The 27,621-nt window shown below is 29.3% G+C and overlaps 1 protein-coding gene across 1 annotated transcript in view; it reads left to right on the top strand.

The window, feature by feature from the left end:
* LOC148301521 (tachykinin-like peptides receptor 86C) overlaps positions 1 to 27,621 on the top strand; it is a 123,354-nt gene that overhangs the window by 83,012 nt on the left and 12,721 nt on the right. Inside the window, exon 7 of the mRNA XM_088273138.1 lies at positions 21,245 to 21,441. Coding sequence (XP_088129264.1) covers positions 21,245 to 21,441 — 197 coding nt within the window. The remainder of the gene's footprint in view (positions 1 to 21,244; positions 21,442 to 27,621) is intronic.

The raw sequence follows: 27,621 nt of genomic DNA, 5'->3' as shown, positions 1-27,621 counted from the left end.
CGCATTTTACATTATTTATATATTGAGAACAACTTTTCATAAAAATGACTACGTATTAAAGTAAATTTACCTAAATTTACAGCCTTATTCTTGTACCGAATCAAAATAAAAAAACTTTTAAAGGACTACTTACTATCTTGAGTTTATTAATGTTGGTCTCACTTGTCGTTTTTAAATTAATATACTCGAATGAGTGGTTATTTGCAAGTGATTTTTTTATTTATTTAAATATTCATGTTATTCCACAAAGTTAATATCAACCGATAAATAATTTTAAAAAAACATGGTTTTCGTTCTTGAAAATTTTTAACTATGAACAAATGTTGAAAAAGCGTAAATATACCTAAATAAAACTTATTATCTACTAAATTAAAGCCAGATAAGATATTTTGATGATTTATTTTAAAGCAACACATTGTAAACGCAGAGGTATATGAATTTACTAAAGTACAATAAAACGCAAAGATATATTTATTTAAAGGAAATATATTTTAATTAAAATTACTCGATAAAAAAAATTATCCTTAAATTTTCAATTGAATAAAAAATGACGTTTTTAGTACTGCCATCTAACGCTTTAGCTTCAAGAATTTTGAAAGCTTCTAAATATATTTGGAATAATAAAAATCAACTTACAAATTTTATTAATTTTTTTTTTACAAGATATAAATACAAAAAAACGGAAGTTTTATAAATTTTTTACCAGTTTTCATAATATTTTATAATCAAATAACCTTTATTTTTTTAATACTCTTAACGATTAGTTATTTTAAAGAGAAAATAACAAATATTGTGATATTCTTTGTTTTTTGAAGGAAAAAAAACGAACGTAAAAAATTAACATCTTGACGTAAAACGGAAAACAGAACAAACATGAACCTTGATATAATGATTTAAGAAAACACTTGTTTTTTACCACTTGAGTTTTATTATAGACTACATGTTTCAATAAAACTTAAGTGGTAAAAAACAAGTGTTTTCTTTAATCATTATAACATGTCTTACCACAAAGTTAATGCCGAAACAATAAATAAAATATGAACCTTGTTATTTTTATTTTCAGATTTTGTAGACAACATATTTTTTCCAGTGTTTTCACGCAATTATTTATTGTAAACTCTGAATCATCTACGTTGTAAGATAAAGCTTAAACAACATTCACTTTTGATTGAACGCGAATAATTTGTTTTCCGTTACAATCACACAATTGAAGAAATATTTTCAAAAAGTTTTTTGACAATACGACGAATTTTAGATCAATAGAGTATCGTATCCATTAGGATATTTCAACATAGATGAAAAAGAATATGTAAGCCTGGACCTATAATAGGCTGATTTCAATAATTACGTTACACACGTGAAACATTCACCCATAATTGACAACCATACCTCTCAAATTTCTGAAGTTGAAAAATCCTTTGATCGACACTTTCTTTCACATGTCGCACACTCATTTCAACAACGTCGAGATCGTTTTTAAAGTTAAAAAAATATAATAAAATATATTAAAAATAAATATCAAGCCCCTTATTGAACGATTAACTGTGCAACAGATATTTTTAGGTAAAACCTGAATGTTCTTTCTCCATTTGAAAAATATTAAGTAGGTTTTTACCCTGAACTATATTATCGACACCTTACCTAATCCTACTCTTTGCTTTCCTTGTTTTCACATATTAACTATTCAATACACACATTTACTCCATTCATACTGCAATTTAATTCTATTTATTTTGAATAATTTCATTGTGAGCATGTTCAATATGTACCTATGTATATGATAAAAATATTGCATGATTAGTTTTTTTTTTTAAATTTGGATGGAAGTTGTAATGAGCCCATCAATAAACAAGTATTATTAACAAGAAATTAAATAAATAATAGGTTAGGAGTCGAAACAATCGGCGGATATGTATGAGGAGATGCATGAACGTGGAAGAGGAGATACATGAACGTGGAAGAGGCGAAGAATGTTTGCAAAGTCAAAGTGGTGTTGCGTTCTATTCTTTCTGCTTACCTCTGCGGGGAAGGAGCGTGATGGTTAGTTAGTTTAAATAAATTAATTAATATACGCGTACTTAAAGATTTTTTATATTTTTTGGAAATGGATAGCAAATAGATCATTAAAATAGATTACATCTATTAAAATTCATCATGAATTCTTCAATGATAAGGTTACTAAGGGTTAAAACCCTTTCATTGTCTCAATCCTAATAACTATTCAAATAATGTTAACCGTTAGTAAAACACGATCTTGAGAGGTTTAAACTGAATATAAATTAACAAGAGCTTTATTTTTTACAAACATTACCGTAACAATCAAATCTCCATACGTTTTACCGTTATTAAATGTATAATATATTTCCTACTACAACGTCTACTACTCTCATCACGCCGTTTTCCCGCAGGGGTAGGCAAAGAGAATAGAACACCACACTCTTCAGTCCTGACATGCACTCATCGCTTCCTTCTCATCCATACATCTAGTCACACATGCCCTCCAATTACGCAGACTCTTGACACCGTCAGATTTTAGGTTCTGATTGATCTGATCGTGCCAAATCTTTTTCGACCTTCCTCGTTTCGTTGTCCCGTTCACATTTGCCAAATTTATTTTCTTAGTCATTCTCTCGTTATCCATTCTTTCCATGTGTCCATACCACTTTGAAGAACTCTTCTTAATCTTTTCAACTATCCCTTGTTCAGCCTTACATTTCTTTCTTATATCATCATTTTTAATTCTGTCATACAATGATGTACCACACATTCATCTAAGAGAGCGCATTTCAACAGCTTTCACTCTGCTTTCATCCTTCCTTTGCCAGCTCCATATTCCAAGTATCATAACTATTATAACACAGGTGTTTTTTTCAAATAATCTTGTTTTTCGTTATTTAATCCGCAACATAAATAATAAAATAAAAATCTACTGTCTTAGAATATTTTTGTATCATATTTTATTTTCGTAGGTGTAGTTTCAAAAATATCTCCATTATTTTCGTTATTTTATTCGTAATTCAATTTTTTTCTAAGCGATTCCGATCTCAGAACATTTTTGTACCAAAAATAAAGTTAATTTTACCGTTTCAAAAAATCTTTATAATTTTACTTATTTTATTTGCAGTTACAAAAATAATTTTAAAATCCACTTCAGTGTCATTTTTGGATCTAAAAAAATTGTACCTTTTACCGTATATATGTATTTAAATTCTTTATTTTCCTTTTAACTTACTATTTATTTTAACTTATTATATATTATAAATTAATCTATTACTAGCATTCACAAAAATACGAAAGGTCGTTTTATGTTCTCTCGCATTATACAGTAGTAACGTTTGGTTTGTTAGTAGCCTGCCAAAACAATAAAATTATTTATTCATTCAAAATGTTGAAAACTTTTGGCTGTTCATTAAAAACGAGTGATTTTTATGGTTCCGTTATTTTAAATTCTGAATAATCTAAAATTACCGCTTTATGAACAAAAGTTATCACGAGCTATAATATTTATCTGCCTCTAGAGTAAAGTGCGTAGTTGGCTACTGTGCTGAAGGTCCCGAGTTTGATTCCCAGAGGATCAAAATAAATATAATGCAAAAAAAATCAACTCTTATATTTATTTAACCCTCATCTTGTATCCAAAGCGCAGGACGGATCATGCCAGGATGAATTAATGTCGTGATGATGTTCCCGGATCTATTACATAAGCTTCATTTGTTGATTCGGCATTCACTTTGTGGTATAATCTTATCATTTTAATTAAAGTTTAAATTAGTATATACCACTCTTCCTTAAAATCTATTATGACACGTGTTTCGATGCATTCCGCATGCGGCTTTTTAATGATGGTATTTACCAAGTAAAACTTAAATAAAAAGCTAATACATAATTTCTAGACTTCCTCAGAGACCACACTTATAAATATCTTTTTATGAAATAAGTGGCGAAAATTATAAAATACATATTTTTTTTAAATATCGCGATTTTAATGTGAATTAATTTTCAAAAGCATTCAATATCCATGTCACTGCCAATCTAAATAAAAACTAAAAATTCTAGTTAATAAAATAATAATAATAAACCCTTATCCGCACCATAATGGTGCATAGGGCACTGCGTCATATAAACGTAGTGTTATCTTGATCGTTTACACATGAAGGAAAGGTGATCAAACCCTCCGCTTCAGGTACCAGTCTAGGGTAATATTGAATAAATATTACAGTGAAAAAATCACTTATATTTATTTTACCCCCCCTGGAAATCGAACCCGGGACCTCCAGAACGGTAGCCGACGGAGCTGACCATTACACTACGGAGGCGGACAAAAAAATTCTAGTTAAATAAGTTTAAAATACTTCGAAGTATCTAGAAAACATATCTATCACGACAGCTTTACAATAAGGCATCTACTAAACTGCGCACAGTGACTGTGATACTCCATAAAGTATTCAACGAGAATTTTTTTGCGACAGCAAAAAATTTGCGTGTTTTCCTTTTGCGTGGGAATGCGTAAGTAAAGTTTTAAATCAATTTATCCTAGTAACTGTTTGGCGACGTCCTCGTAAAATGGAATTGCTCCCAATAAAAATAAATCACTGGATTTCACATTTGATCACATCGTTAAATGAGGAATAAAATAGTACATGGATATACCTACATACTAGTCAATACATTAAAACACCATGGATGATTTCAGACAAGCAAAACCGTTTTCATCCTAAATAAATACTTAGAAAAATGAACATTGCCTTTAAATGAAATCATCATTTCAATTCGAAGTAATTGTCACTAGCCTGGAGCGCAATATAACTGAAGAGGTATATTGAATGGTATAAGAATAAAATTTGTCTACCTCCGTCGTATAATGTTTAGCGTGTTTAACTACAGCACTGGAGGTCCCATGTTCGATTCCTAGGCGGGTTGAAAATAAATTGTGGTGATTTTACACTCTGATATTTGTTTAAAATTACCCTGGACTGTTACCTGAAGCGCAGCGGAATCAATTTACCTTCGTATAAGCAACGACCAAGATTTGACTGTCTCAATACTTTACAGTGCCCTATGCACCATTGGGTGCAGATAAAGGTGAGAAGATAGTTACAAACTTACACGTACATATGGAATATAACTTACTAGTGCATACAAACGAATTTGATGCCCTAGTGAACTTTTGTAAACTTAGAAGAAAAGTAAACTTTGAAAACATTCGAAGTTTACTTGCACCAGTATGGCATTGTTGGATGAGGAGGAGAGTATAACAACATAATGAACTCTCTCATAATAGTTATGAAAACAATTTTAAAGAAATATGAAGAAGAAGGAAAAACAAAAACGTTATTTTTAAAGTCTCTAATGTAAAAACATTAAAAATATCAAATTGAAAACAAGTGTACGAGTATTCTGAAGATTCTAAAATGGTTTCAAATTATCTTAAAGCAATGCATAGGAACTTCAACAAAATTATATTAAATTGGGAAACTAATATTTAATTAGCCTCTTTACGGGTATCAAGAATAGTCAGATTATAAACTACAGAAAAAAGGCTACTTAACATGAAAATAAAAAAAAATAAAAAAAACATTATTTGATTATAATAAATAATTACTTTGTGTAAGTTCTTCTACAGACACAAGAGCGTGATACCTTTTTGGATAGGCATTCCATACTAAGGAAAAGATAAGTTTTTAATTAAGTAGAAATGTCTTACAAGTGTAAGTCCCTCTCCAAGCACAAGAGCTGTCTTTTTATTGGAGAGAACCGCGTTTTTAATTTTAAGATTGTAAGTAGAAATTTTTAGAATATGAATTAAAATTATTTTTAAAAAAAATCTTTTGAAACCATTAAATAATAAAAAAATGTCCTGTAAATAATTTTTGTTACAACACTAAAGCAATAAGAAATAATTAAATGAATGTTTATTTTGAACATTTTTCTCTTTAGTTTTCGATTACGAACATTTTAAAAAAATATGTACCTTTTTTCACGAGGCCTCGTATTTTGAATGATTTGTTTCCGACCTTTTTTAATTCATCCGTAACACAGGCTGTTAGTTAATTTCAAAGAGATGATTGATTGATGAAGTTTGTGAATGATTAACGCAATAACTGTGAACGAAACAAAAATGTGAATATTAAATAAGCACTGCAAAGTTTTTTTTCCACCCGTCTTCGTTCGCTCTTTTTTATACGAGATCCTCTTTTCAAGTTACTTGCAATGAACAAACGACGCCGTTTCTTTTATCTAGGCGTATTTTCAAGATTTCAGCGAAACAATGAACGTATATTCTAGAATTTTTATCTCTCTCCTACAAATCCTGCCACACAATTTGTTGAATGTCTCTGCGGACTGTGCAAATTCTGACGCAACAAATTTATAAAGAAATTGTCGCTATATTTCTCTAATACCAAAATTGAATCCAGCCAAATATCACATTCATCTTTTTGACAGAATTTAATATTTTGTAAAATTTCTCCTCATTTTCAGTTTGATTTTACTTGTTTTCATCCAATATTATGCTACATTACAGTACAACACTTATGTAGCTCTTTGTCTCTTTTGACATAATGTATGAGTTTTACACCCAAATTACACATGAAAGGGATTTTTTTATATCTGTTTTGTTAGAAAACAAATAAATCTTTCACATCATTATATGGAAAACACATTACGAGTACTAAATTCCGTATTTTTTCTTAGTAACTTTAATAAAAGCAAGCTTTGTTAACATAATAAAGAATTTGCTTTGTAAATAATCAAATTGAAACAAAAAGCTTTTATGTATCATTCAAATCATTTTAATTAATTTTTTCAGAAAATTTCATCCATCTCCTTATTAAAATAAACACAAAAGAAGAATATTGATCTAATTATGAGAATAGTAGAATAAACAGTTTTTTAACTAAAAATTTTATTCGAATTTACTTTTAAATAGATATTTTCCTGAAATTAAAGATTTCTATTTAAATTTTAAATTATTTCAAAACAAAGTAAGTAATCGTTAGGATAATATAAAATAAAAACATTAGGAAAAGATTTTAAAATACAATATAAAAAATTAAAATATATATCCAGATAATAGAATAATGAAATATTATTGATTCCGATTTGAGAAGATTGAATCAAAATTTAATATGGAAAATTAATAAAATAGAATATTGTTTTATACACATAAGAACTAATAAAATCACCCAGGTATATTAAAAGATATTTGGGTTATAGAAAACGACATTTTTTACATTTAAAAGTATTTTTACGAATGCATATTTACCCTATAATAAATAAACACATTTTTGTGTTTAATTTCGGTAGATACGTATAAAATATTTATACGTAACTACCGAGCTGATGTTACTAATATAATATTGGTACGACATGTAAGTATCGAATTACCTCCCTGATAGAGGATACATCTCAATGAAAGGAGGGTAGATGGTGAGAATTAAGAGACCCATGAACTGAAAATTTGTATACATTAATATATTTGTATGTACAATGAAATAAACTTACACTTATGATAAACATAGAATACACATTGAGAATATACAAGAGTGAAATTGTGTCCTTGCATCAATCAATCTGTAGCAAAGCATTGAACTGACAAATGTAAAATGAAACTATATTAAGGTGCGTTCTGGAAAACGAATATGCTGACTTGTGATATAGAACTCACTGTTAAAACATGACAGGTATTCAAACATTGTATTACCGATACATCTAGAACGTACATCTTTCGTGAAAATTGGAACAAAAGAAAAACATCTTTTATATAACAACTCGGAAAAGGGGTGTTTTATATTGTGATGCGAAAAATCCAGTTTTTTGGATCTATTGTATTTTTGCGAGATACGTGGTATTGTTTTGACATGAACGATACATATGTATGTATGGGAGTGTTGGAACCAAATATTTTTAATTATCTTATTTAAATTAATTTATGATTAATAGTATGCATTCTTATAATAAATTAGAATTTAAAATAAGAAACATTTCTTTAAATCCCTTTCTTATTCTTCTTCTTGGTGTAGTTCTTGCGGTCTGTTTTTAAATCTCCTACCTACTATATAAATAATATTTACATCGCATTTAAAACTACATACCTGTACTCAGGCTGTGGGTATTTTGGTTAAATAGAAAATAAAGATAAGATAAAAGAGACGTTTGTAATATGTTTCAACTCACATTCTTTTTGGTATATAATATTTTAATAACTTTCAAGAACTATGCTGTCCACTATTACCAAAAGTGAATGCTCGTGGCGTGTTTTGCTTTTACTTTTTTACAGATGGCGTTGTTATTTTTATCAAAAAAAGCTGTTTTTACCTGCCACAGCAATCGGTGAATAACTTAATGAGATCTAAGATTTTGGAAAAAAACGAACTGTTTTTTAGGTTTTAACTCACTATTCAATTATTGTTTTTTTAGGTTTTAACTCACTATTCAATTATTGTTTTTAAGGTTTTAACTCACTATTCAATTATTGGTTTTTTAAGGTTTTAACTCACTATTCAATTATTGTTTTTTTAGGTTTTAGGTTTTAACTCACCATTCAATTATTGTTTTTTTAGGTTTTAACTCGCCATCAATTATTTCATTATTTTTTTTTAAATTTTATATCAAGTCGCTAAGGGCTACAAAACAAGTATGAAATCGATATATTTGTTTCATAAACTAATTCGGCAGTAATTTTGTGGTAAAATTTATCCAATCACCATTTAAGTTTTACTAAGTCAACACTATTTTCCCTTAAAATATATTTTTCAAAACGGCTGAAATTCGTGATGTTCTAGAAACTCTATCAATGAGTGGTAATACCTTTAATATATATGAACTGTTCATAAAATGGACAATAGTAGTAAATTTGGAAGGTGCGTCGGGTTTTCCCCAAAACCCTCGTCATTTATCAAGTTCACCCCTTTCAAACCTTACGTATACTCGTATGTACCAAATATAAGGAAAATTCAAAACACCACAGCTACTTGGTTAGAAATGCAGTGCGTATACATATATACATTTATATATATATATATATATATATATATATATATATATATATATATATATATATATATATATATATATATATATATATATATATATATATATATATATATATATATATATATATATATATATATATATATATATATATATATATATATATATATATATATATATATATATATATATATATATATATATATATATATATATATATATATATATATATATATATATATATATATATATATATATGTATATATATATATGTATATATATATATTTATATATATATATATATATATATATATATATATATATATATATATATATATATATATATATATATATATATATATATATATATATATATATATATATATATATATATATATATATATATATATATATATATCTATACTGTCAGTTATATAGACCTCTATTATGCATAATTGTGAAGAACTATAATTGGTACTCATGATTTTATTTTTTGTATTCTGATGTATCATATATTGAAACCCTTCTAACAACAAACAAAAACCGCTTCTTTGGTTATTAGGTAATAAAGCGTATTTTATGCGTACAAATATTACAAATACAATATTACACTGTACAACGATGACTGGCTTTGAATGGAGAAGGGCGTTATTGTTTACAATTTCTGAATAACATATTGAATTACTACTACACAGATATGTATTTCATCTTATGTTAACAATAGCGTCGTAAAAGATGGGATATAAATATCTACAATATTTCAGCGAACATTTCTGTGGACTGTAAGGGCCTTAGGCTGAAAGGGTTGAGGTAATTTATTACATTATCTCATTTAATAAAATACCTCAATGTCAGCCTAAATAATGCAGTGGTAGTCAATTTTGCTGGAGGCTATGGGTTTGACTCCCATGGGGGATCAAAATATTTTGTTTGTATTTTTTTTTTTACCCTTATCCGCACCCGATGGTTCATAAGGCTTTGCACCATATAAACGCAGTGACATCTTTATCATCAACTCAAAAATTGTTCAGTTCTCCACTTCAGGTAATAGTCCAGGGTGACATATTTATCCAATATTTATTCAATATTGCTCTTGCCATGATCATTTTGCCTTCATGTGCGATAAAATTAACTAAATATAATTTTGATGTAGTTCCCTATACACTATTAGGTGCTGATAAGGGTCAGTGGAAGTATTCCATTGTGTATTTAATAATTAACAAAGCTTGGTCAGATGAGCTTTATGCTTTAGATTCCTAAACGTTAACTGGAACAAGTATGCTGTAAACGCTAGGCAAGGCTTTAATTTTCATAATCGGAAAGATAAGCAAAAATAATTTTTATAATTCTCAAACAATAATGTTTTACTCGTGTTTTTTTGTTTTTATTTTATTTAATAAATATTTTTATTTTTAAAATTTTTGTACATTTTTGTTAAATATAATCTTATAATTTTATTTGCCTCGACTCTCTCCAAAAAAGAGACAGTTTTTGTGCTTGGAGAGGACTCTTTTTATAGAATCATGTTGTACATTTCAAAAAAAATATAACAGCAGAACATATCTTTCAATTATTCCTTTATACGAGTATACCATATACTTAGTATGTTTGAACTAAATGTTGTGAATGTTATAAAGTTGTTGATTTTTTCTGAGAAACCATGATTTTTTCATGATATATGATTCTAGATCATTCTATTGTTTACACAGCTCTGTAATTCACATAGATTTTATGGAAGTAAGTCTCAGATCAGTTGATCTCTTGAAATGTAACGCCTAGACGCAGTGATTTGGGTAGCCCAGTCGTTTACTCTCACCCCTGATCGACATTTTCATTTGGGTATGTTATTCGGGAATTGTACAGCTAACATATAAAAAAATTATAAAATAAACAATTGTTACATTAACAATAATAAACATTACATTTTATTAATAAATAATCGTTACGTTAAAAAAGCCAATTAAACAATTCCACATTTATGTTATAAAACTATGAAAAAACATTCAGAGATTTAAAAAAAAGGGTATTATATAAAATAATAGATTTAGCAGGAAGGAGAAGTAAGTAAGAAGTATTTGAAATTATAAATTTAAAACAATCATCCAGGGACTCTCGATAAATTGAGAAAGCTTTTTTTCAAATAAGATGCCACTACACTTCTTGAATAATCCAGAAATTCCAATAAAAAATTTAAAATAAATTTTGCTTCCCGAAACATTGATAAAACCTCATCCTTTATATAAATAAAAAAGTACTAAAAATTTCTTGGAAATATGTATAATAATACAGAATTGAATAGACTCAAAATGTCAAAGACAGATACGGATATTAAAGGAATTATAACGTTTTGCCATAAATATATTTTTTTATAATAAAAAATCTTTACTTACGAAGGATATACTCGTATTTTTAAAAACGGTTTTTAAAATTAGATTAACGTGAAATCATTTTCATGAATCTTTCATACTTTAATATCTTAAAATGTTAATACTTCAATTATTAAAAAAGTAAATATAGGTTTTGAAATACTACGTAGTACGTTAATGATATTTGAAACGCAAAAAATTATTTTATGTACATTTTGAAAAAACATGTCGTTCGTAAGTAACGATTTAATGGTAGAATAAACAAAACATGTGTAAAAACACTACATTACGATGTCGTTTAAAATCTCATTCCTGCTCTGCCGAGAACATGTCTTGATCAGAATATAGACATTTCACTCGTGAATAATAAAAAATATATATTAGTAAAACCTTGTTTAAAATTTGGTGACAAACTTTGTTTAGGACCTAATGTGTCATGGTTATTAAACATAAGTTACATGTTGCAACTTAAGCTCAACTTTAAGTTTAATTCCCATAGGTGAACTACACAAGATCGTTCAACAGTAGTTAGTTGGCAAGAGCAATGAAGGACATTTTGGATACCCTTAACGTGGTTTTAACCCTAAAGTATCCGCAATTTTTTTATATTTATTATTTTATTTAGTGATAAAGCTTTTCTTGGCTTTCACATTTTTTTAGTATGTGTGTTTGGTACTGAATATCATTCTCTTCTTATTCGAAAAAAGATTTTAATCAATATCTCAACATAGATGAAGAATATATTGGAATGGTGAAATCTATTTTTCATTGGTTTTAATATTCATCTTTTTCTTCTGACTTCTACGCGAATTCACCGCATAGCGTCAACGAGGTGTTGAGCGTTAATCATTTGGAAACATTAAATAGTCTGAGATGATCGTTAATTAGTTGGAAACAATAAATAGAGTTGCATATCCGTACTCTTACAAGCTTGTGTAAGTTGGACAAACTACTGCCAATTAAGAAAAGTCTCTTGATGGCAATATATTAGTATTGAAAAATTTTGTTTTGTTATTAAAAAAATTGAATTCAAAAATCTTGACTCGGCAAAAAATTATGCATCAATTGTAAAAAAAAGATATTGTCATGAGTTTATTTTACAGATAATATGTGACAGCTGATGTAACTTGGAATTCCTACAAAATTCTTCAAGAAAACTTTTTATTTGTTACTCGTAGATATTATCGGCTTATCGCGCATTCTTTTGAGCTCAAAGATAGTAAATAAAATATATTCATCTGTCAAAAGTTTTATAAACCGAATTGAGCCGATGCGTGACCGTGAACAGAGACAAAAAACTGAAATTTACGTTGGAATTTACGTCAATATATCATACAGATCTTCAGTCGTAAATTACATGACACTAGAGCATGGGTCGGCAAAGTGTGGTTCCGGATCCGCATGCTGCTATTTGACCTTTCAACCCTTCACTTACCGTGCTAAAAACTTCCGCGTGCACCGGTGATATGTATTTTGTACACCATATGAAAATGTATTTTAAAAACGGAGAAAATGTAAACATTCCCAAATTTTGCTTTCATTGACCATAGTTGAAGTTAAAATGTATCCATCTTGTAAGGTTAGCTCTGGTAAAAACCTAAAAAAGAAAAAAATACAGGTAATAACCTATAAAAGAGAAATAAAATACATCGCGCTACACGCTAGTGTAGCAACACGACCATCGTGTACGACGACTTGTACTCAACTAAAATGAAACGTATGTGTATTGGTGATGTTATCCCCGATTATTTTTTTAATTTATTTATTTCCGTAGGTGCAAATGAATAACTTTATATTATAATACTTTTATGAAACACGTAAAAGTATTACGGAGGAATACAAAAATTGTGTATCTGAAACTGTAAACTTTACATAAAGCAAACTAGATAATTGTCTTATTGACGAGAACCTGGAAACATGTTAAAATTAACGACATACAAACCTAACGTGATTAAACTTTTAAGGAGATGCAAGGACATTATTCGCAGTAAGTAGTGTTCTTATGGATAAGTACCTTTTTTTTTGGGGTCAAGGGATCTTGCATCCCTTATGTCACTGCGACCATATTAGGTCTATTGTGACTTCCCTCTGTATTACAGCTCACTGCCAAGACCTACATGAGTCATGTAACTCACGACCTGTCTTGGTGGTAGGAGCTTCACCTTCTCGGAGTCTAGTAGAGGTCCTCCAAGGATGTGACTTCGTTTGTGAGCGAGTGCGTCACAATTGTAAAAAAATGTGGATTGGCGTTTCGTTATCCTCCATATAAAATCTGCATACTGGAGAGTCATGAAATGAGATTTTTGTCATGTGTTTCCTCAGTGTGCAGTGTCCTGTCAAGGTCCTGGTTAGGATCCTTATTTGTTTTTTCTAAGCTTTAGAGATAAGTACCTTACTTTCTGAAGATTTTTTTTATCAATGAATAAAATCCTTATTGAGTGTTAAATCAACTTTTATTGGTTGTATCCGTAATTTAATAAAGGTATAAAATTATAATCAAGGTTAACTAGAATTGTTTACAGATTTGGCTTTCTTTTGATCGTTGTTATTTACATATTCGGCTCTTTGGTTCATAAGTTTGCGACCACTGCACTAGAGTGACTGATAATAAAGCTGCTTGCGTGGTTTCGTTCAGTCTCTGAGAATCCTTTCAAATTCTTTTCACGTCACACCGAAAATGCCGAACACATCTCGAAACGGAATAGTGAGTTGAATAAAATATCGCCAAATTCACTACGGGCGCTAAAAGTCACAAACACATTTAACAAAGGGTATATTTCATTATTTATTTTATCTGATATTCCCACATTTCTCAACAAGTGTCGTATTTGCCTTTAAATTTTTGAGATTTTTTTTTTTTAAATTTCAGACGGAAAAATTCTTTGAGAAAGAACAGATTTGATGAGTGCATTATAGCTTATTGGGCTTTTAGCTTTCTGCACCCGGCAATGCGTCGTTATAGCTCAGTTTGGTTAAATTGAAAATAATAAAAAATCGAAAACACATACATGTAATGTGTCTAATTTCGCAATACTGTTCAGTATTGCATGTCTCGATACAGTGTATAATTTTGTTTCGATTAACAGATGGCGCTGCCATTGCCATCAGAAAAGCTATTTTTTTATCAACAACAACAACAAGAACATATTTTTTTAAACTAAAATGGTAAAAAGAGTAAAATAATTTAATAATAAAGTTTTTATAAGAATAAAAAAATGGTAAATATCAGAAATATACATATATAAACAACGAGCGTATTCAATGCAACGTTGTCGAAATTTCAATGAGATCTGTCAATAACTTTAGAAGATTATAATTGGACAGTTATATTTTTATCTTTATTTTTATATCTCGACTCTTTGGTATTAACATAAGATGGTTACTTTAAATATATATTTATTTTAACAAAATTTTTGGACAAATGTGTTCAATGCAACTCTCTGCGTGTTGGGACTCTTTATTTTATTAAAGTAATCGTAGCTTTTGGTACAGTAAAATGTTGAACCATCTTTTCCACATTTTGCAAGAAAGATAAAATTTTATGACATGTATTAAACTTTAAAACATATATACCTTAAGGACTTTCATAATCAGTAAAAAGTTTTTAAAATACGATAATAAAACTCCCGCCACTCCCACCCGAATTTTAATTTTAATTTATTAAACTACTAAATTCACATGCAATGACACAAAAACCCTAAAAGACCTAAACATAAATAAAACTAAAAAAGCTTCAGCCAAACATAAAAGTATTAGAAATGTAACTTTGTCGTTAATGCGGAAATGAGCGATATCGATTTTCAGGAATAGATCATGGGCTGAAAACATCTAACGTAGGTTGTTAAAATACACATTACCTTTTTCCCGTTTGCTTGTCGGAAATATTTACAGAAAAAGGCTGGTTATATTTTCTATTAATAGAAAATTTAATCTTACCGTCAATTCCTACCATTTTATCAACATTCTCCTACGAAACCCAAAAAAAAAGTATTTTGCTTCATAAATCATTTCGAGAAATAAAAATACTTTGTGTTCTGATCCACTCACATTTTTTATTTAACCAACTAGTTTCGGCAACAACCTGTTGCCTTCTTCAGAGTTACATTTATTACTAGTAATAAATGTAACCCTGAAGAGGGCAACAGGTTGTTGCCGAAACTAGTTGGTTAAATAAAAAATGTGAGTGGATCAGTACACAAAGTATTTTTATTTCTCGAAATAATATATCAATATGATCCACAAAGTTAATGCTTTCAATATTCAAAACATATTTTGCTTCAGACTCTTGCTTGGTGTTTTCATATTACATTCATTTGTAATTTTAATTTATACAGTGTATATACCTACTGTAAGTTATTTATTTGAACGAAACACTTTAATCCAGACTTTTTTTCTTTTTCATCTTATTTTTTATTTTAAATAATATTATTTAAATCTGTTTCATGTTTATATTATTAGATTAAGACTATATATGTACTTATCGTATTGAAATACTGATTTTTTATTATAATTTAAATATAATAAACAACTCAAGAATATATTTTTTGGCAATCGTTAAAAAAGAGTATCTATGATTAATTTATAAGTTTTTAAAAATGGGAAAATGCTAGAAAAAAACGGTTAATTTGTTACATCTAAAATTTGTTTTACGCTTCAAAGTAAATTCTTAGAAATAAAAACCTTTGAATATCTACATATTTTTATTGAAATATTGTTTTTTTTTAAATTATGATAACTTTTTTGTATCAAATTTGAGGAAGGAAGAAAAAAACCTTAAATACAAAAATAAAATCGTCATTGGATATTATATACAGTTTTCTCAGTTTATTTTTTAATATCTAGATTAACTCATTAGGAAGGGTTGACGGTCCCAAGAATTAACAATAAATATGGGAGTAGAAAACTTCAATATGAAGTTTCGAGCATTTTTAATTTCTTGCCGACGGAGGTCATTGTTCAAAATAAAATATGGAACAGAGGCAAAATAAAAGAACGGGTAAATGATCAAGAGTTTATTCTATGAAAATTGTAAAATAGATTTTTTTTATTTTTTGTATGTATATTATGTAAAATTAGCTAATTATAAAAACGTAAGTAAAAAGAACTCCACCGACAAGAAAAATAATGCGGTTTGGTGGATCTCTGCAAAAAAAGATTTTAAATTAATGTACATATGTACATATGTATTTATTTGTATATACATACTTGCAATAGTTCACAAATAAATGATTCAATAAAATAATAATAATGATAAAATTATAACAAATAATATTTATTGACGAGCGATATTTTCTTATTACCTTTCTAAATTTAATATTAATATTACAGATTACATGTGAATAGGGTTGATTGAAAGCTTATAATTGGTTTGAGTAACTGTCGGGGTGATGGAAGTATACATATGTCTACACATTCGATGGCCCAATAAATAATAATTTGATTCCGTAATATATTATATAATGCGATAATTGCGTATATGTTTCCAAATCTACGCTTCAGTGGATTATGTTTATCACTGTTGCGACATGAGGTGATGACATAATATGTCTACGACGTGATAGTCAGCAAAGGTTAAACCAAAACTAATATCAAACGTAACACAAACCATTTAGGACATTCTCCAGGGAAAATGAAGCCTAGGCTTCGAGTTCTCTTTGCAATCACGTTCTCTGCGTAGTGTAGATAAATTTTATTTATTTCTGTTCTTTAAAAACGAGAACCGATTTTTTCGGTTATTTTAACACCCTGTTAATAAAAATCGACAGTGGGATTCAAACAGTCGTTAGAAATAAATGTCCTGAAGTAAAGGCGAATTTATCTGCACTTAGCAGTTAACGTTTCATCTTTCCATAGCTGTATCACATCGGGAGGAATATTTTTTGCGAGAACGACAAATAAGAAAATACTGCCTTCTCGACCACAACTTTTGATTTTTTAAATAATTTTTCAGGTTCATTGTTGACATACCATAGTCTTCCATGTCTACTACTACTACTACTACTACCATCACGCCGTTTCCCCGCAGGGGTAGGCAGAGAGGATGGAACGCCACACTCCTCTGTCCTGACATACACTCCTAGCCTCCTTCACATCCATACATCTAGTCATACATGCCCTCCGATTACGCAGACTTTTGACACCGCCAGATTTTAGGTTCTGATTAATCTGATCGTGCCAAGTCTTTTTCGGTCGTCCACGCTCTGTTTTCCCTCTCACATTCGCCACATATATTTTCTTAGTCATTCTCTCGCTATCCATTCGCTCCACATGTCCATACCACCGCAAAGAGCTCTTTCTAATCTTTTCAATTATTCCTCGTTCAGCCTTACATTCCTTTCTTATATCGTCGTTTTTAATTCTGTCATACAATGATTTTCCACACATTCGTCTGAGGGAGCGCATTTCAACAGCATTTACTCTGCTTTCATCCTTCCTTTGCCAGTTCCATGTTTCGCTTCCATACATTAGTGTCGGTACTAGCACGCCGTTGTGAACCGCTAGCTTGGCTTCCATGGACATATTCTTATTCCCAATCACTCTGTTAAAAGCACCATTTATTCTAACTAATTAATTAATTAATTAGGTCTTGTTTTTACCATTAAATTGTTACCATTTATTTTTATCGGTAAATATATGTGTATATTTTTATTTTATTTTATATTGATTATTAAAAATTAAACACTTGTATGAGATCACTAATTGGGTTTTTATTTCATTTTACACAACTACTTTCGAAAACCACAGATGTTAACATAGACAGTTGACCACAAATACCATGATGTTTTTGAAGTTTGGTGATGTTTTATTGTGATCACCTGTTGATGAAAATATCTGTGGTTCTTTAAACTAATCGTATGAAATGAAATAAAAATTAATTAGTAGTCTAAAACAAGTGTTTATCTTTTAATAAGCAATATGTCATTCCTCAGTCTTAATGCTTAATCAATAAATAATATTTTAAAATTCATATGTAATCATTAAGTTTTATTTAAGTGAGCATAATAATTGACTCAGATATGTATTTAACCTTCATTCGAATATATGTTTAAAATAAAAAAAAACTTTTTTTACCGAATCTCTTTATATTGTTCCTCAATATCTCATTATTTTGCAACGCTTTCATTTTTGAATATTGTATTAAAAGGTAATGAAAATTATCTTTGCTCTTTGCTGACGCTAGAGCCCTTGAAAACATTGTACGCACCCCATAAGCCAAACATAATTCTCACATTCTCAACCCATATTATTTTTCCATCGAGGTTGAAAATTTGTGTTACATGCAAAGTTTATACGCGCATAATTAAACGCAATAAATTAATTGTTTCCTAAACCTGTGCTAATATTTGTTTCGGCTAATTTACGTGTAGTGTGATGTGTTCTTTGTTCAGTAAGACCCTAATAAATAATTGCCATTAACATGTGGTCCAGAGGTGCTTAGTTTATGACCCGTTCAAGCTGCTGAACTGAATCAACAGAAACTTCAGATTCAGGTTCAAATATTGAAATAAGAAACTTCCCTCCAGTATGGAAATGTAATACCCAAATTATATGCGGGTTTCAAGATAAGGAAATGATGGAACGCCTAATTGAAGCGTTATCTTGTAATTTACCTTTGATAATCGATATAAATATACGACAGAATTTCCCGTATTCAAATTTGCGTTTTACTTTGAAATACATATATGTATATCACAAGTTATACAGTGTACTCATTTACAAGCAGAAAATAATTCATAAGTATAGTTGGGTAGATGCGAGACAATTTTTTGAAATGTGCCCTCGACTTGGAATTATTAAAAAAAAATTAAGTGGTAAAAATCTGTATAATGAAAAATGAAAAACGATAAAAATTAATTCTTAATCTTTTTTGTAAAATATTCCCTTACCACGGGAAAACTCAAAAAGGCCACATTATTGTAATTTGTAACTTGAAATTATATCTGTGTTAAAATAAAAACAAATAATTAAGATATAAATTACATGCAGGTCATCAAGTCAAACTTTTGAACTTTCAAATTTTAAAAACTTCGTTGTGAAAATAAAAGAAAAATCGTATTCCCACAATCCGTATGCCAGCGATTTATACATACTCCAACAATTTAACATACGAGTAATACAAAAAAATTCAACATCAACCCTCTCAAGGTTATCTGATAATAGATTTTAATTGAAATTTATGTATGAATTATGAATATAAAAGTAGGTATTTAAATTTATTATTAAATAAGTTTTTCATTAAAAAAAATATCTATTTCTTACCCACGCCTTTAAGCTAGGAACGGTCAATATTTACATTTTATCGTGCATCTGTACATGAATTTTAATCAATTTAAAAATTTAAATATTGAAATTGAAACAAAACTTCAATTTAAATGACAATTGAACAGTATTTATATTATTTTAATTATATCAAACACTGGATTATTCACCTTACGGATGAGATATCAAAATGGAAGTTTCTACAATACAATTTTTTTTTTTAGTCTCTAAGTGTGTTTCTAAAAAAATAAGTTAGTGAATTTTTTTATATTTTTTTAATGAAATTAGGTTCATTCAATCATAATTTTTTCCCTCGCCCTATTAGCTGAAAATAATTTCAAATAATACGCGCGTGTATTTTAGTACGTTTAGTTTGTTTGAATGAGGAAATAAATTAAATATACCGTTGTTATGAGTGACACACTTCTTAACCTTTGTTATTGTTTTTATGTGTTTGCTATATTTGAATGTCGACAACTTCGTGAAGGGAATTCTTTTATCAGTTGTTTACAAAACGTGTTTTTCTCTCACTTTCTTTTCTTCTGTCACTACGGAAATAAATGGCCTTGTGTGTTTCAAAATACCACCTTTAATCTTTGATATTGGAAACCGTAAGCCATGTTAAAAGAAAAGTGGCCACTTCAGTATAATATTCCTATCGGCGGGAAATGTTGGTTTAATATTAGGTGTGGTATTACCAGTATAGTAAAAACAGGGGACTCTTTTATGGTGATAAACCCTACAGTACTTACGAAATGCAATAAAGGAGTATCATAGCCGCAAATTGCGATATAAATGACAACGCTCTTGCTAAAACTACTGGTTTTATGAGAAGATGACCATATTAAATGTAAAATCAATTTTCTCGTCATTATTTTCTCTACTTTTTTTTCAGTTTATTTTTGAAAAATGGATCGGCAAGGGATTAATACTTTATAGGTATTTTTGTTTGATTACCTTACATACAAGTGACTAGGAAATCTAGCTACAGTTTATGCAACTCCGCTTATCATGTTCTTTCTTAGGTTCCAACTATATTAGCTTAATAGCTTTTTACTACTTGTAAATGGGTTTACTCCTTGCAAATAAAGTTAATATGCTGTAAAACAATTCTTGAGTGATAAATTATTATCAATTAACCCTAGTCTACTAAACTACCGTAAAAATTACAACGGCAAAATGACGATTCCTGGAAAACACAATGCTCCCCCTGCTTCACAGTACCTTCTAAATGTACCTTTTTTTTCATTATTACGTGATTTCATTAACCTAAGGAATAAAACTTTTACTTCATAAGTAATATATGTTTTTGATTATCTTACTTTTGAATTCTATTTTATTTTCATATCGTACTTTTTTACAAATGTGTAGTAACAACGTCAATTGGATGATAGTTCAGAAATCTAGGGTTAAAATACTTCCAACGTTACTTACATACAATATTTTTTCATGACCTACTTCAAGTGGGATTAGCCTCCTGCGATGTCGATTCCCAGCTGCCAATCCATCTCTTTGGTGGTCTACCTTGGGATTGGCCTTGCAATGTAATGTGTGGGAGTCTAAATAGAAAAAAGACATCTTCTGGGTTTTAAGTATCACAAAACATTAAACATGGTTTATTTTTGCAGGTCGTCAGGATGTTCATCCTCGTTATCGTCATCTTCGGCATCTGCTGGCTTCCCTATCAGACGTACTTCATTTACACCCACTTCGATCCGGGAGTGCTCTACAAGCGGTACATCCAGCACGTTTACTTGGGCTTCTATTGGCTCGCGATGGCCAACGCCATGGTCAACCCCATCATCTACTACTGGATGAATGCCAAGTAAGATTTCTTTCATTAATTAAATAGTGCAGAGTGTCAATTTTGAGGGTGTCCAAATACTTGTGTTGCTAGTAATAATGCTTTCTAAATCGAAACAATGATGGCTCTAGTGTTCTTACTAGTAAAGCGTTATGCAATTTACGATATATGTAGGAGTTCCAAAAAATTGTAAAGAAATATTGGTGCTAATATATTTAAAGGTAATAGCTTAAAATGTCTTGTAATTTGTCTACGGACAGTTAATTCGAAACCAATTCTCTTCTCATAATTAAAAGCATCTTTTTATTAATTTTAGATAATTTATTCAGAAGTCACAACATTTTGAGTGGGCCGAAATACTTGTTCATAAATGTGGATTTCTCTACATTTTATCATACAACTCAATATAGATCAAATACAAAATCTTGTTTTTTTAGGAGCTTTCATATTTATTTATTATTTAGGGAAAGTAAAAGCAATAAAAAAACAGCTTTAAAAAAAACTCTTAACTATCACGCCGCTTCCACAAAGGAATGAACAGAGATAAAAGAAAACCATACCAATCTTTCATTCCAAACGATCTTCGCCACTCCACATTCATGTATCTCTTCAAACATACCTTATACATACCTCTTCTTCATACTTATTATTCCAACTTCTGACTTGACCACGCCTAAGTACTCGTATATGAAATATGACGTGGTAAAGACAGAGAAAAATATTATAAGAAATTATTTAGGTCTTCCGAGGTTTAATTAGTATGTATAACCTTCTGTGTTACATACATCCTAAGATTATCCAATGTGCTAATATTTTACAAGAGTAGTATATTAATACAAATTCATAATATATAGTAAGCCCCCTTATAACGTTGAGATAGGTACTGTGTTATCGGAGGGGAAGTTTTATACGGGTAATTTTTTTTAAAATTGTATTTTAATTTTAAATGACTCTTTTCGGAATGTAAAAATACAATTTAAAACATCAAACCCTTAAAACATTTTTTTATATTATTTACATAGGAAAAACATTCAGTATCAGAGTTAAATAACATGAAAGGTGTTTTAATAATATTTTTTTGGAATTTGCTAATCACCTTCTATCTGAAATTTTACGTGTACATAAAACTGGTATGTGTTTAAATAATCTAGAATAATTAGAAATAAGTTAAGGAATTATAAAGATTTACCCATTATAAATAACCAACTAAATTTTACTTTGAGCCCACTTTTGAAAATATTGACTTGACCATGCCCAAGTACTCGTATAAGAAATACTTTGATGTGGTAAAAACAGAAAAAAAAATACAAAATAAATTATTTAGGTCTTCCGGGGTTTAATTAGTATGTATAACCTTTTGTGTTATACATACATTCTAAGATTATCCAATATTTTGAGTGTGTCCAAATACTTTTTCACAAAATCTGGATTATCTCCAATTACAGGAGTTATTTTCATATTATAATATGAAAATAACTCCTGTAATTGGAGATAATCCAGATTTTGTGAACAAGTATTTGGACACACTCAAAATGTTGTAAATAAATTATCTGGTCAAATTATAAGCTTAATAATAAAAATGAAAATGGTATTTTCTGGCGTTTCTCATGTGTGTGATTATAATCTAGGATTCGGATCTCACATACTAATATAAGAGTTTCTGCTTAATAAAAAGCTTCTTTACATCTCACCAATAGATGTCTCTAGTGAAGTTCTAGTGATTCATGAACAAGGTTTCTAAATTGGTTCATAAATATAGAACTTCCAAGAATTTGAGTAGTGTGGTTGTCAATAATGGGTAGAATTGGTGAATGTTACACGTGTAAATATCAATGTTAGTGATCACTTAAACCAGCCTATGACGGTCGTAAGCCCCGTAAATGCCCAGACTTCCATATTCTTCTTCATCTTTGATGAGATGTCAAAAAATAATACTAAGATTATCCAATGTGTAGATATTTTGAAACTATCTCCACAAACACCGCAAAACATTTCTTGCTCCGTAATTCCCAAAAATGTTGTTTTCACACCATTTGTCTTTCCCGAGAGCGTATTTACTTTGTGGCTTTGAAATTTATGCGTGGAAAGCAAATTCTTATCTCACCCTAATTTGCCACTCTCTCCTTCTTGAGGATAACGTTTCAAGTTTCCCCATTCCGTATGAAAAAAATAGAACTAGTGTTATGTTAAGCATTGATTATAAAAAAATCCATGTATCTGTTCGATTTACCAATAATCCCAAGATTTTCGTATCTTTATATCGAGGAAAAACAGGATAACAAATTACACTGTGATTTTCAATTTTTTTTTATTATTATTATTCATTCCTCTTAATACTGGATTATTGATCTTGTCGATGATCCCACGTAACGAATTATTTACACTGTCGTGATTTATATTTTTTTAGATTTTTCAAGAATGTATTGATTAAACATACATCCCAAATATAGGAAATCATCTACTTATTCCATACTTTCATTAGTAATCTACATAAAACTGATAAAAATAAAAGTTATATTTTTGTTTTATAATATTTTTTGACATCTCATCGAAGATGAAGAAGAATATGGAAGTCTGGGCATTTACGAGGCTGAAAACCGTCATAGGCTGGTTTTAGTGATCACTTTACACACTTGTAACATTCACCAATTCTACCCATTATTGACAACCACACTACTCAAATTCTTGGAAGTTCTATATATATGAACCAATTTAGAAACCTTTTGCTTGAATCACTAGAACTTCACTAGAGACATCTATTGGTGAGATGTAAAGAAGCTTTCTACTAAGCAGAAACACTTATATTAGTATGTGAGGTCCGAATCCTGGATTATAATCACACACATGAGAAACGCCAGAAATTACCATTTTCATTTTTATTATTAAGCTTATAATTTGACCAGATAATTTATAATGTTTCTAATGTTTTTATTTTCACGAAACTTACACAATTTAATCTTCAAAAGAAGAGTGGATATTAAAAGTGAAAGCAAAAAAAAACTGCTTTTCAAAATGTTTTTTTTTGAATTGCCTATTTTAAAAACGTTGAAAAAGCATTTTCAACAAATTGTATGTACAAACGCACAACAACAATTCATCAACCTATGTAATTCCGTAATTGAAGTAATATACAATGTAAATTTCGGGTAAACCGTTGTTTTATTGGGCTCTAAATAAGGATCAACGAGTTTTCTAAATAAGGATCAACGGATAATGGATCCTCTCCTGAACTTTCAAAATAGGTCAAGGTTTCTTAAGTTCTTCTGAAGTTTCTTTATTCGGTATTTTTCTCGCCTTGTACATAATATTATTTTATAGATATCTTTTCTGTTGTAGTATCTGTATTTTCATATATTCTTTTATCAGTAATCGATGAGTTTAATCATAACAAAGTGAATGTAAAATCCAAAAAACATCCCGATTTTTTTATTATCTTTAATAGTCCATGTAACAAGAAAAATAAAAATAACTAAAAATGTTTCATGGAGAATTAAAACATTTAAATTATTGAAAAAAAATTCGATTCTAATGAAATCATACTACGTTTAATAATTTTTAAAAAATATATGTTTTTACATTATTATACTTTTTACATTATTAAAACATGCAATTTAGTATTTATGAAATATCTTTTCTTTATTAATTATAAAAGTAAAATAAATATAAAATAAAGTCAGTTACCAAAATTTCAATTTATTAATTGTCGTTTATTCAATTTCGTTTATTCGTTTATTCATTGAATAAATTTAAAATCTGATCATGGAAATCGCTGGTAGAAATCTACACGAAATTTTAGACTCATGGAAGTATTTAAAAAAATGTTAAACGATTTAAAACACTCTTGAAACGAAACAAAAACCCATATAGAGAAATCTGAATTCTGAACCCCTGGTATTAACTAGCGAAAATGATATTTTTTTTGGATAAAAAAACTCGCAAAGTTTAAAATTTTAGAGCCTTGTAGAACAGCGAGGATTGCGAGGTTAGATGTTACAAAAATATCACAAATACCCATAGTTATTGAAAATAAATCTTTCTTAAATTTATTTTGCAATTGGTGGGAATCAAACCCTTAAATCACTTTCGCAGTCAAGTGAAAACGGGTCCGAAAACATTTGAAATTACCATGTCTTTATTTATAGATTTGGCGTTTAATTTATAGAACTCCATTTTTATTTATTTACCTATTAAATGTTAAATCCAACATTATTTTCAAACGAATGTTTGTTAAACATTCGTTTGAAAATGCCATAACTAATCGAAACAATTGTCACAAAATTTCTTAAACTCAGTAGACTAAAAAAAAACAGTGTTTGATTTAACATGTAAAACAAATACCTTGTCTTTTTTTATTTCATCAACTTTTAATGTTTACAGACTACAACCACTCCGCTTTGTGTAAACTTAGAACTTAGAATGAATATTATATTTATCCAACTATGTAGTTTAGTACGAACATTAAGTCATCCACAAAGTTGTGGGGAAGTAAGACGCTATTATATGTTACTACACGTATATATTAAACTCATATCTTTATATTATTATAATAATACGGAATATGTAAAGACAGTCACGTCCGACTTTTGATAACTTATCCGTCGAAAGCTTTTCATGTGTAAGTCTATTATATTTCGAATTTCCATAGCTTTAATGGGAGGCCAAACTAACATGGTTAACTCTCTGGAAAATTGTGTCGTTTGATAACGACTCTTGGTAAACTAATGAAATGACAGAAAAAAATGCAATCTAAGTACAGAACAGAACGTTTTGATTCCACAGACAAAACCGAGTTAGTATATTGTTATGTGCATAAACACGTAAATCTATAGATACCCTTTGATTCTATGGCGTAAACAAATATTTTGCATTTACAGATTTAGTGTTCAATTTGTAGAAGTCCATTTCAATTTATAAATCACATATTGAAATCAATCACTGATTTTGTTTTAAATTACAAGGGGCAACAACTGTTACCAATTTTTTAATACTTTTTAGTACACTCTAAATATCCGTGTTTGATTTTACTTTTTAATATATAAAAATGATACATTTTTAATAAATTTATAAATATGTGAGGACGACCGAAAAAGACTTGGCACGATCAGATCAATCAGAACCTAAAGTCTGGCGGTGTCAAAAGTCTGCGTAATCGGAGGGCATGTATGACTAGATGTATGGATGTGAAGGAGGCGAGGAGTGTATGTCAGGACAGAAAAGTGTGGCGTTCCATCCTCTCTGCCCACCCCTGCGGGGAAACGGCGTGATGGTAGTAGTAGTAGTAGTAGTAGTATATATAAAGTTTTTTGTACATACGTTCCAATCGGGTTGTGGTCCCGTGGTTAGTGTCTCAGACTCTAAGGCAGAGTTATTGGGTTCGAGTAACCTATACGACAGCCAGATTTCTATTTTAAACGGCTAATTAGGACTTCAAAACCATTATTAAATTAAAATATTTGTATATATTATAGTGATAATACAAATCCTTTAAAAATTTTATTTTGTTTTTAATTTGATTTTCCTACCGCTCAATTACGAAATTCTGTAAAATTACATAAAATATATCCTCAGCATTTAAAATGAACTTACATTTTGATATCTCAATATAGATGAAGAAAAATATTAAAGTCTGGGTATTTACAGGGCTTATGAGTCATATAAAGAATATAAAAACATTAATTGATTATGCAGTCACTTTGTGGTAAAATCTATCCATTTTTAATAAATGTTTTACTTCGTAAATACCACTATTTCTTAAAATCTACTGTGACACGTGTTTTGATGCATTCCGCATCATTTTCAAACACCGTATATACGGTGTTTGAAAATGATGCGGGATGCATCAAAACACATGTCACAGTAGATTTTAAGAAATAGTGATATTTACTAAGTAAAACATTTATTAAAAATATAAAAACAGTTTAATGAGGCGAATAGAGTTGGATATAGAAGGAAAAAAGGCGAAAACTTGGCGTATTCGAGTATTTCAAATACTTGAAAGTAGTTAGGTCGGGAGTCGAAATAATCAGCGGGTATGTATGAGAAGATATGAACATGAATGTGCAACAGGCTAAGATTTTTTGCAAAGACTGATTGCAAACTGAAAGATTGGTGTGGCGTTCTATTATCTCTGTATACCCCTGCAGAGAAGCGGCGTGATAGTTAGTTAGTTAGGTAATATTATAAATTCCAAAAACAATTACA

The sequence above is a fragment of the Brachycentrus maculatus genome, unplaced genomic scaffold (genome assembly GCF_059751285.1).
Source record: "Brachycentrus maculatus isolate JH-2025_06_01 unplaced genomic scaffold, ASM5975128v1 h1tg000553l, whole genome shotgun sequence".
Classification (NCBI taxonomy): domain Eukaryota; kingdom Metazoa; phylum Arthropoda; class Insecta; order Trichoptera; family Brachycentridae; genus Brachycentrus; species Brachycentrus maculatus.
The sequence above is the reverse complement of the archived record's forward strand: the minus strand, read 5'-3'. Positions and strand labels throughout refer to the sequence as shown.